This window comes from Enoplosus armatus, chromosome 15, assembly GCF_043641665.1.
Source record: "Enoplosus armatus isolate fEnoArm2 chromosome 15, fEnoArm2.hap1, whole genome shotgun sequence".
NCBI classification, from domain to species: domain Eukaryota; kingdom Metazoa; phylum Chordata; class Actinopteri; order Centrarchiformes; family Enoplosidae; genus Enoplosus; species Enoplosus armatus.
Window position 1 is genome coordinate 22820064 of NC_092194.1, and position 12045 is coordinate 22832108.

At 44.2% G+C, this 12045-nt stretch overlaps 2 protein-coding genes and 1 non-coding gene across 3 annotated transcripts in view; 2 read left to right on the forward strand and 1 right to left on the reverse strand.

Annotated features, from left to right (window-relative positions):
- kiaa0586 (KIAA0586 ortholog) overlaps positions 1-4991 on the reverse strand; it is a 33455-nt gene extending 28464 nt beyond the window's left edge. The window contains 11 exon segments of the mRNA XM_070920774.1: positions 1178-1319; positions 1398-1482; positions 2284-2354; positions 2624-2825; positions 3176-3246; positions 3249-3268; positions 3271-3316; positions 3447-3460; positions 3564-3633; positions 4647-4747; positions 4817-4991. Coding sequence (XP_070776875.1) covers positions 1178-1319; positions 1398-1482; positions 2284-2354; positions 2624-2825; positions 3176-3246; positions 3249-3268; positions 3271-3316; positions 3447-3460; positions 3564-3633; positions 4647-4747; positions 4817-4991 — 997 coding nt within the window.
- Positions 4992-6290: 1299 nt separating this feature from the next.
- Positions 6291-11215, forward strand: timm9 (translocase of inner mitochondrial membrane 9 homolog). Its single transcript, XM_070920436.1, has 4 exons — positions 6291-6514; positions 7063-7119; positions 9229-9324; positions 10829-11215. The coding sequence occupies exons 2-4, from the start codon at positions 7081-7083 to the stop codon at positions 10961-10963; spliced, it is 270 nt and encodes an 89-aa protein (XP_070776537.1). The 5' UTR covers positions 6291-6514; positions 7063-7080; the 3' UTR covers positions 10964-11215.
- Positions 9733-9818, forward strand: LOC139298456 (small nucleolar RNA SNORD53/SNORD92). The gene has a single exon (XR_011598722.1). It is a non-coding gene; the product is annotated as a small nucleolar RNA SNORD53/SNORD92 (small nucleolar RNA).
- Positions 11216-12045: the final 830 nt, after the last annotated feature.

Here is a 12045-nt window from a genome sequence, read left to right on the forward strand (position 1 = left end):
GTAGTTAGGCCCCGCCCCCCCAACGTTTCAAGTAATACAAGTGAAGGGGTCAAAGGTTAAAGGTCAGTGTTCAAAGTTCTGGATCTGGCAGTTCAGTAAGTAAAGTCCAAACTGACCTGAACTGTGTCACCTCAGACACAGTCAATAGTCCCCTGGAACCTCCTCAAGGACCACAAGTGCTCCTTCCTCAAGGATTACTGGAACAAACTTCGGGATATCTAGAACCTCTTCAGGGACTCCCAGAATCTATACTATGACCACTAAAACATACTCAAAGTCCTTTACAAACCTCTACAAAGACCTCAAAAACCTCCTCAAGAACCCCTACAACCTCCATGAGGATTTCTGGAACCTCCACAAAAAACTCTGGAACCACCACAAGGACCTTTAGGGCCTTCTCCCTCCTGAGGAACATCATAGTCCTCTATGTAAGAACCTCTTAAACTTCCTCAAGGACCTGTGGGACCTGTTCAGGGACCTCTGCAACCACCTTGAGGATGTCTGGAACTGCATGTGTATTATTTTCTGTAAAGTGAAACGATGAGAGTCTCTGGGGTCTTCACATCCAGATGTGTCCAATATCAAAGTTTTCAGAGTGGATTCTGTATCACTGATCTGTGTAAAGACCTGATCCTGATGTGACTGTAACACTTCAGCCCGTCTGTACGTCTGTCAACATACGAGGACACACACACACACACACACACACACACACACACACACAGCTGCAGTGTATCAGCAGTGAAGCTAAAAATAGCCTGCTGCTACAAACAGCCTGGTTACCATGACAACCCCATCTCCAACCCAGCAGGGGCAGAATGGAAACACACACTGTTCTGCTGCCTCAGTCTGGGTTTGAGGTGGGGTGTTTCCATGGTAACAGCATATTTGAACAGCGATGACCTCCATGTGTCAGAGAGACGCTGCCACCTGCTGGTCACACAGATGTAATGATGATATTCTGACTGCTTCCTGTCTGCACAACAGTTCCCGTGATGCTTTGGGGGACGTAAACAGGAAGTACAATGTTGCCATGGATTAAGTGAGTTGGCTGTGGGCCACGTTTTGGGTTTTGTCAAACTGTTGTGTGGAAGAACCTGAGAACCTTCTGCTGCAGGATGTGAAGGAGCTGCACCAGAGTGTGTGTGTGTGTGTGTGTGTGTGTGTGTGTGTTTACCTGCAGTGTCCAGGTGAGTAACCTGCAGGCAGGCTGGCTCACCTGAAGCTGTGAGGTCAGAGGTCACGGCTGTGTCAGAGGTGGTCGGGGTCACAGGGGTGTGGCCCGTCACTATCGTGAGGGCAGAGTCCAGCAACTGGCTCTGATTGGAGGAGAGGAGAGCCAATGAGCAGTCAGTCAGCAGAGTTAGGTAAACAGCTGAACAGGTGAGTGTGTTTACCTGCAGCTGCAACTGTTTCTTGTACAGCGCCTCCAGGTGATGCAGCGTCTGCTGGCTCAGGCTCCGCCCCCTGTCCCCGCCCTCCCTGACAGCAGAGCAAACGGTGATGTCACAGCGATGTCAGGGACAGTGTGTGTTTCTTTTCACAGAAAATAATTCAAGCAAATCAAAATGCATCTTTAAAAGCCAGGTGAAAACGTTCTCTCCTCTCATTGGTTAGATCTGTCTCAGGCGGGAAAATAAAGCTCCTATCAGCCTAAACATCAAGAAGCTCGTCCAGAGCAGACCCCCTTCACGCTGCAGCTAGCTGCTAACATCTAAAATGCAGCGCTCCAGAATTTGTGACCAGACCGAGACCACTTCCTCTAAAGGGTCTCTGTGAGGTTGTTTTAGTTGGACTACGACTGCTTGATCTGTAGCGCCTCCCTGTGGTGAAGTGTTGAAGATAAGAAGTCCAGGTCTGGGCCAGAATTAGAGTCTGGATCTCCTCTCCAACGATTTCTGGGTGCTTTTCCCCTTGGCAGAGACATTGCTGATGCGAGCATCGGCGGCCCAATTATTTTGGATTTACTACCGACAGCTGATGCCCGTATCTCTTCTTGCTACTTCTCTATTAGCAGCCTCATGTTTTCTGAAGAATTTAATAACTGCCTGGTTATGAACACAGTGTTTCTCACTCGTGCAAACCTTAATATCAGATATGGATATAGTTGATAAGCTGTGTACATTTTACTATTTTATAATACAGAGCACTTTTTAACTTCAACAACAGCTCACAGTGCAGAGGGATCACTAGATTCAGGAAGTGAAGGCGTCCATCAGTTACAATGATTAGTTATGGTGAGGGTCCTCACAAGTATAGAAGTATAAACATGTCTGTGTGTACCTGTCAGCCTGCAGCAGCTTCTGAACACCTTCAGCCAGCTGAGACACCCGAGCCTCCATATCTGACTGAGCCTGCAGAGAGAGAGACAGGCAGGCAGACAGACAGACAGACAGACAGACAGACAGACAGGTTATAAACAGAATGGACACTATAGGAGCAGAGAGATAAACTGTATCTGACTCTACAGACTGTAAACAGCTTTAGAGCAGCATGAATACAAACTGTGTGTACCAGTACTACAGTAATTAGTACTCCTGTCAGTACTACAGTAACTCCTGTTTCCCTGCAACTCTGTGAACTGATCTCAGGTCAGATCTACCTTCATGAGAGGAGCAGCAGCAGCTACAGCTGCAGCAGCAGCAGCTGCAGCATTGGTGGCGTCTCCCAGGCAACCAGTGGACAGCTCCGTCTGGACCCCCACCACACCCAATGCATCCTGGGAGGTGATCCTCAGACCGGGAGCATCCCGGTAGGTGGTCTGGAATGGGCCCGGGTCCAACAGCTGCACTTTGACCTCCCTCCTGTGGGGGGCGCTGTGAGAGCTGAGCAGCAGAGGTGAACATGCAGACAGTGAAGGCGCCAAAAGAGATGTTCAGGTGCTCCTGGTCAAAGTTTACCAGCAGGCAGTTGAGTGTTTATAAGTTTATCAATTCTTCAAAGAAACTGAAGTTTAAAGAAAACCCAAAAATACCTCTCTGATATTCACAAAACTGTCCAGGAGCTCAGAGTCTGTCGACGACATTTAGACACCAAATGTCTAGCTAAATAAATCAAACATGCCGATGGATCTGACGTCTGTCAGTAACGAGTTCAGATGAGCGACTGGAAACAATTATAGTTTCTTTTATCAATATAAAATGTGTGATATTAATAAAAATGCACCGTTTCTCACCGTTGTTTCAGAGCTGCCAGCACAACTCCTCGACCTCCAGCAGCAAAACGTGACGTCAGGAGGTCGTGACCTGGGAGTGATGATGTAAGCAGAGGCGGGGTCAGCCTCAGGGTTCACCTCATGTTTGATCTGCTGTGTTTCCTATCTGCTCACACTGACAGCAGGTCCAGGGTTCAGGCAGTGTCGTGCTCAAAGGGCAGGAAGAGTCCAAACCCTCAAATGTCAGCAGCTACGAAACGTTTCACTGAATAACTTATTATCAGATGATCACACTGTGTTTGTCAGCTTCTCAGCAACGTTGGATCACAGTGTGTTTGTTCTGAGAGTGATTGATTATTGACTGATTATTGGCTGATTATTGACTGATTGATGAAGCTGGTTCTCTCACCAGGCTGCTGGTCGCTCTGCGTCCCAGCAGAGAGCTTCCTGTCTGGACTTGACTCTGCTGCTGGAGGCTGCTGGAAGAAACAACACAAACACATCACAATAAAAAGGTGTCACGTCTGAAATAATAATAGAGTTTTAGTTCTGCTTAAACGGAATTATATTATATATATCACTCCATACAAACTGCAGTTTAAATATGTGTGAGTTTAGCCTTTTGTGTGTTTGTGTGGTCTGTCCCCTTCCAGGTCTCCATGGTGATAGATCATGTGTCTCAGGTCAAGTTACTCTGATCCATATTCTTCATATGTTACAATCTATTTATAACTTTGTCATCCTGATTGTTCATACTGTGATTTTATTGTCTTGGTTTATTCTGTACACACGACATCTACTTCCTGTCTGTCCGTCCTGAAGAGGGGTCCCTCCTCTGTTGCCCTTCCTTCCTTCTTGCTGAGCTTTCCAACATTTCTCCCCGTTAAAGGGTTGTTTTTTGGGGGGGGGGGGGTCATCCTGAGCAAGTGACTTAAAGATTATTTAGATTTTGTACCAATGAAACAAGCCGTCGTGTATTCACACTTTGTTGTGTTTTCAATCTCAAGAATCTACAAGGTTTTCAGAAGCAGTTGATGAAAAATAAACAGTCAAAAGTTCACTTTGATTTTTCAGATGAACTGAGATTATCATCATTATTATTATCATTATTTTGTTTTGTCTATCAGTCGACTTCAGTTGTTCTGACTGTTTGAATGTTTTGACGTTAGTGTTGTATTTGTTTTATTATTATTTACTGCAGGAAGTTAAATGAGTTGATGATTGTCAGCAGCAGCAGAAGAAGAGGACTCACTTTTCCTGTGGGCTCCCTGTTCTCATTGGTCGGTCCAGGTGTCCTCAGCATCCGTGTGGCTGCGCGCGCGCACACACACACACACACACACACACACACACACACACACACACACACACACTGATGACTCACAACACTGGATCAGTCACATGACTCCTCTCTGACATGTTGTCACTGAATCTAGTTTCATGTTTTGACCTGATCACAGCGGAACAACTGACAGCTTCATGTCGGCAACACATGGCTCAGGTCACCGGTGGATCTGCAGCACCTGCCGGAGCTCTTACCGGACTGAGAGTGCACTGCTGCCCGCAGAGGACGAGCGTTGTCCGGCCTCTGTCCGGGCTTCGGCCGCTGCTGCTTCTCTGTCCCGGAACTCTGCTGCTGCTGCTGCTGCTGCTCGGCCAGAAGAGGCTGGACGGGAGGGTCCCGCAGTTTCTGGACGGTTATCTGGATAGATCCGGGTCCTGGTCCAGCTTCACGTCTCCGATCCAACAGGAGAACCCGAGTGGAGCGCATTAAAACGTCCCCGGTGTCTGAGCTGCAGGAAGACAGATCCGGACTGTGGGGCGGATGTGGCCGCATGCTGACGGTTATTATAATTCAGTTTTAATTGAAGTTGTGTTAAAGATCATTAGCTAGCCCTTAGCCGACAGGCTAACCGCAGCTCGTCACTTTCAAACTTCCCGCTCCAACATCACACAGGACCAAAGAGCAGCTGGGCGGTTAAAACCCGGTGAATAACAGGAGTCACGGCGGGAAACTGAAGTTTGCGGAGTCAGAAAATCAACTTAAAGACAGAAAACAGCTGAGGAAGACCCGAAGAGAGAAACTACACGAGTCAAAGCAACAGATCTGGAAACAGCAACTGTTGCTGTCAACAAAACACCGCACTTCCGGTGTCCGCTGCGGAGCAGAGATTTAAAAGAGAACGCGCGAACAGATGTCTCACTTCGCGCCTAAATCCAGAAACCAGAAACAAGCTAACAACATAGAAACGAGACGATGACGTCATTCAGTGAAAACACAAAAGAGCACGTGACATTAAAAGTTTAAATAAAAAAAATAAGTACTGATCGATTTAACTTAAAATCTGTTTAAACTTCATACTATGTTTTAAGACACATGAAGATTGTTGAAATGATACAGACTTTATCATTAATCTTTCCATTGATCGGTGACATTTTGATCAGTCAGTACATTTCAGTACTGTTTATTGTCCAGTGGAACTGATTGTTGATCGACATTCAGTAAACTATCCATAAGCTTAAGTGTGAATATTTATGAATAAAGAGAAAATAGACCAAAGTGGATCAAATGAAAACAAAACATTATAGAATAAGTAAATGTCCTCTGCCCTCTGTTCATGACGTCATTTTTTAGCAAACAAACCTTTGAATATCTACAGTTATGTAAATGGAATGATGCTGTTACAGAATGAGTTCTGCATGAAGAACCCAAAGGACTTCTAGATCACAGTCAGAGCAGCTTGTGGCTCTGACACTATTCTCTGGCCTCACTGATAAGAATTTGGATTGTGGACTGATGTTTTATTCATGAGGCTACATGTATAAAGACCCAAATTCAACTCTATTCGAAGTCCCTGAAAATAATGAAATCCAAACGTGCCGAAGATCTCTTTATATGATTAGAAAACGATCTTAAAACGTAACTTTTCTTTCTTTCTTTTATTTCATATTCTTTTGTCTCTGTGTCTGTTCAATCCACAATATGGAACTTGCATATTTGTAATAAATGCCTTTCTTGTAGTAAACTTTGAATTTTCTACGGTAAAATTGTTTTAAGAAGAAGAAGAAGAAGGAACTTTCTGTTGTTAGTCTCTTGTAGCTCTCCGGAAGGTCTCTTCGGTAGCGCACTGTTCGACCTGTCGTTTCCGGTGTAAGCTTTCGCCACATTTAGCTTGAGGTGGTTTTTAGTCTGTGAGACCTGAATAACTTCAGTAATCACTGAACAGTCATTACAGTTGCTGTCCTCGTGACATATTTTAACATCAAGTTTTGAAGCGTTTGAATCTGCGGGTCCGTCTCTCTCCTCTCACACGTCCTTCAGTCCACTGCGAGACCTTCCACATCAAACATCCTCCACAGGTGAGATTACAGAGCAGATCCTGGTTCTGGTGAGGAGCTGAACTCACAGCAGCTGTCTGCAGTCTGTTGTTCAGAAGACTTTTACAACAAAACCCGGAAAGATGACGCTAATGCTAGCTAACGTTAGCTGTTAGCTTACTGACTCTGCAAGTAATAATGGAAGTTATAGATATAATATGGAAATAAGTACAACAAGACTGTATTTATGAAGAAGTTACAACAGTGCAGCTGTTTAATGAGATCCATTCTCCATTTTGTGTTGCTAGCACTCTGACCTTTTCTATACCAGACTGCGATCGTTAAAACGTCTCCTCATCTGGCAGGATGCGCATTAATACCAGAATTTAAAGAAAGTGTGTACAATTTTATGGACAGAGTTAAAGAGAATATTTTTGAGAGGATTTTGATCTGTCTGATGATTCGGATAAGTTCATGTGTAGGTAGAAGATGTGATCGTGAATGAAAGACTGAATATTAAAATGTACCATTTTTGAATGGAGTCTGGTGAGGGAGCAGGAGAACTGATATGTGCTGTTTGTTCCTCACAGAGACCCTGAATCTGAATCATGGCAGTCCAGGTGACCGAGTCCGACCAGATCAAACAGGTAACTGGTTTCCTTGTGTGTTTTTTAATGAACTACAGAAAAGCAGAAGTTACAAGTTGAAATGAATCATATCAGTTTGTTATGTTCTTCATGTATATTGAAAGTGCAGCTACAAAGAAGCAACTGTACGCTAGTATTACAAATTAGAGTGAATGATTACTTGATTAATTTATATTTAGATAATCAATTGATCGTTAGTCATTTTTCAAGCAAAAATCAATGATTAGGATTTTCTGTTTTTGTACTTGAGATCAGAGTTTTGGACGAAAGGAACACCACCATGGCGTCCTCAAATCACCCTTTATTATTTCACTGTTTTCAAATATTTCATAGACCCAGAAAGTAATAAATTAATTGAGAAAATGATTAGGTAGTTAGTTGCAGCCCTGTTTGGTCGGTCGGTCGGTTGGTAGTCACCTGGAGTTGTTGAACGGAGCTGTTCTGGACAGTCTGAAGGATCTCTGAACAAGGGAAGTACGCGAAGGATGGTACCCTGTCCCTCCATTCTGATACCTTACAGAGGACCGCCCCCCCCCCTCCTCAGGAGTCCCAGAGCAGGGTCACTCTGTTTTGATGTTGAGCTGCAATCTTACTGAGTTTGTTGTCATTAACTAGAGACAGAGAGTTAGACTAGAACCATTATCTGTCTGTCCACTTTGCAGTATAGTCTTAGTCCTGTAAACACACCTGTGTTTAGATCCATGACAGTTTTAGATATTTCTATTCACGCACAGCTTCCACAGTCCCCATTAGCAGCTCCTTGTTGTTCCTGCTCGCTCTGAAATCAATGAGCCTCTCCTTCCTTTTCTTGTCCCGACACCAACAACAAGCTCATCCACAACACTCAAACCAATGGTCGCTGTGTCATGAAGACATCAGGTGGGTGTAGAGAGGAGGTGGAGGACACACACGTTTTGTTGTATGTGAAACATCTGGAAATCAAACGCTGATCTGTGAGTCTATATCAAATATTCAGCCTCAGAGAATTAAATTCAGATGTAAAGTCCATAAACGCAACACGGACATACACTGTATTGCCAAAAGTATTGGCTCACCTGCCTTGACTCGCATATGAACTTAAGTGACATCCCATTCTTAATCCATAGGGTTTAATATGACGCCGGTCCACCCTTTGCAGCTATAACAGCTTCAACTCTTCTGGGAAGGCTTTCCACAAGGTTTAGGAGTGCGTTTATGGGAAGTTTTGACCATTCTTCCAGAAGCGCATTTGTGAGGTCACACACTGATGTTGGACGAGAAGGCCTGGCTCTCAGTCTCCGCTCTAATTCATCCCAAAGGTGTTCTGTCGGGTTGAGGTCAGGACTCTGTGCAGGCCAGTCAAGTTCATCCACACCAAACTCTCTCATCCATGTCTTTATGGACCTTGCTTTGTGCACTGGTGCACAGTCATGTTGGAACAGGAAGGGGCCACCCCCAAATTGTTCCCACAAAGTTGGGAGCAAGGAATTGTCCAAAATCTCTTGGTATGCTGAAGCATTCAGAGTTCCTTTCACTGGAACTAAGGGGCCAAGCCCAGCTCCTGAAAAACAACCCCACACCATAATCCCCCCTCCACCAAACTTTACACTTGGCGCAATGCAGTCAGACAAGTACCGTTCTCCTGGCAACCGCCAAACCCAGACTCGTCCATCAGATCGCCAGATTTTACGTGACCTACCACTTCGTGGCTGAGTTGCTGTCGTTCCCAATCGCTTCCACTTTGTTATAATACCACTGACAGTTGACTGTGGAATATTTAGGAGCGAGGACATTTCACGACTGGACTTGTTGCACAGGTGGCATCCTATCACAGTACCACGCTGGAATTCACTGAGCTCCTGAGAGCGACCCATTCTTTCACAAATGTTTGTAGAAACAGTCTGCATGCCTTGGTGCATGATTTTATACACCTGTGGCCATGGAAGTGATTGGAACACCTGATTTCAATTATTTGGATGGGTGAGTGAATACTTTTGGCAATATAGTGTATAAGAGATGAAAGAGGTAACTCCCCTGTCAGCTCACACCTGACATCACTTCCTGTTTTAGTGTCCATCTTGTTTCCTGCTGCAGACTTACAATCTGCTTTATTGTGTGTTTGTGTTTCAGTTTAAGGAGTTTCTGGGGACGTACAACAAGGTGACGGAGAACTGCTTCATGGACTGTGTCAAAGATTTCACCACCAGGGACGTGAAGCCAGAGGAGGTAAACAATGACAACAACAACAAGACAAACACTAAACTGCAGACTGACCGTTTAATATTTATTTCACTGATTATTTCCAGGATCCTTCAGTCAGTCTTCACAGTTCCAGTTTAGTTTCAGATCATAATCCAGTTGAGATCAGCTGCTTCTTATTGGGGCGTTCAAGGACACTCAGACATCTGAGCTGTGAGATTTATCTACCCAGACGACAAACAATCAGCAAACGTAGAAGTCATGAAAGGCGTCATGTGAAGTCATTTTCCTGCTTTAAAATGACATGAAATGACATTTCAAAGTCTTCATCAGTCTTCGTCATCACTACGTTGACGTCGCTGTCAGAGTGCAGTTCTGAGATCAGTGTTGATGGAAGTGAAGTGGTGTCCACTGATGCTGTGATTGGCTGTCGGGGAGGAATGATGATGCTGAAGAATGGTTTCGCTCAATGAGCTGATGCTGTCCTGTGATGTCACATCTTCTCTTGGCTGTCTGACCAATCCCCTAATAATAATAATCATAATCATAATAATAATACACCGATAAATTCTGGGCTTCTTTTAGAGTTCTTTCTTAAAATTGAACTGTGAATTTGTTGTTTGAACATTAACTGATGACGTGAAGTCTGACAAGCTAACTGTCTTTGTGTTAGTGAGTTAGCCTGTTAGCCTGTTAGCTTGCTAGCGTGCGGCTATCCTTCCTGCTGAGTTTATTGACTCTGCAGCAGCCTGGTTGATATTTCGATGTTTAAACGTCTCCAGGTCTTTTCGTCTTTCAGCCGCTGTCATGATACAACGTACATGTGAATCAGGCTCGCTGCTGTTACACTTATAGAAGAGCTGCACAATTGAATTATTTTATCCCCATTCAAGTTGGCTTAGGGGTAAACCGGTGTTTTGTTCTGTATGAAAGATAAGAAAAGAAGTAACAGTAACTCTTTCTGAAGTGTTATTTAGCTTAAAACATGACACAACATGTGATAAACATGAATTATTATTTTGTGTAGGTTAGTGTTGTAATACATTAACTGAGTGAACATGTCATGAACATGTCATGAACATGTCATGAACCCTCACCGACTCTGGCCTTCCGACGAGTCTTTAACAGGTCAGTGGCTGAACGATGATGAAGACGTCTTGTTGAGAGGTCGACTCATGAATGGACCGAACACTGTGAGCTGATCATTTAATGGCAGTCATGTTGTCGCCACCTGTCTGTTCATTTGGAGGCTGCGAGTGGAGGCGTCCTTCATCAAACTCTTCTTCAAATCAACAGCTGTTCAGCCTCACAAAGCAAAGATCTTAATTATTTATTGATTTATGATGAGTCGCCTCCCGGCTGTAATGTTTCAGTAAAGTTAGATTTTCACCTTTTAAAGACAGAGAAGATAAAGGCAAATGTATTCAAACACTCACACACACACCTGTGAGCTGTATTTAAATGTGCACGTCGCTGGAGCTTTCTGTCAATCCACATTAAGAGAGGATCGTTTCTTCTTCATCTGTTTCAGTCCAGCTGCTCCGAGTCGTGTCTACAGAAGTACCTGAAGATGACTCAGCGGATCTCGATGCGTTTCCAGGAGTACCACATCCAGCAGAACGAGGCTCTGGCTGCTAAAGCTGGACTGCTGGGACAACCTCGCTGAACCGGTCTGAACTGGTCTGGTCTGATGGGGACTGATAACCTGACCCCAGTGGAGTGAGACTGATCCTGGTCCAGCAGGTCCAGCATCAGCATGTTTGATGAATAAAAATGAGCTGGGAGATGAAGGATAAGACACATTCACTGAGTTCTTGTTTCATTTTGAGTTTTATGTTGAAATAATATTTGTATTAAACACCATGAACTGTTGTTTGTCTTCATGTGTGGAACATGACAATAAATCAATGATAAATGATTTCAGTATTTCTGTGTAGGAGCTGGTTCCTCATCAGCACCTTGTTCATATTCCTAAACAGATCCATCAAATCGGCTCTCAGCGATGAGCCAAGTCACGTCCAGACGGCTCAAAGGTCCACAGAATGTTCCACAGAAAATGTGACGCGAGACTTTTCATAGGAACTATTTCTTTACACTTTTCTTTCACATTATCGTGTGTACGGTTGTCATGGTGACATGGCACCATGAGCATATGTAATAGTTAAATGTTTGATAGTGATGGAGCTCTGTAACAGTACGAGCAGGAATATATTGAATATATATGAAGACTGAAGTTTCAGTGGGGGGAATATTAATATGAAGTAAATATTGTTTGTTTTTCGATGGAGCGACTCGATTAGACGAGTGAAATAAAGTTCTCGTGTTAAAGCAACAGTTCATCCTCTTCCTCTCTGAGAGTCAGTTGTTGCCTCATGTCTGAATGCTGATTATGAAGCTGCAGCTGCTTAGCTTAGCATAAAGACTGAAAACAGCTAGCCTGTCCAAAGGTAACAACATGCAGCTGCTGTTACATGGTTTCTTTAATCTGGATTTAAACTGAAGAGTAAAACTCCCCTCTGAGGCCGGGGGTGGGGACTCCCTGGAGTCTCCCCTGGTTACCTTTTGATGGAGTTGGAGTCTTTATGCTGCTCTGTCAGTGTTCTAGGACAAAAATTGAATCTCACCTTTCATGTTTCACCCTGGTAAAAAACCTCCTCCCCCAAACAGAACTAAACTCTCCCTCACGACTGACCAGCAGAATCATTGGTTCACCCCGAACTCCCTGATCTGAACCGCTCACCCAGTCAG

What these genes read in the sequence shown, in the direction of transcription:
- timm9 (XM_070920436.1), top strand. Translation starts at nt 7,081, where the DNA reads ATGGCAGTCCAGGTGACCGAGTCCGACCAGATCAAACAG. An exon ending in AGTCCGACCAGATCAAACAG is followed by an intron (nt 7,120 to 9,228) that starts GTAACTGGTTTC and finishes TTTGTGTTTCAG; the next exon opens with TTTAAGGAGTTTCTGGGGAC. An exon ending in GGGACGTGAAGCCAGAGGAG is followed by an intron (nt 9,325 to 10,828) that starts GTAAACAATGAC and finishes CATCTGTTTCAG; the next exon opens with TCCAGCTGCTCCGAGTCGTG.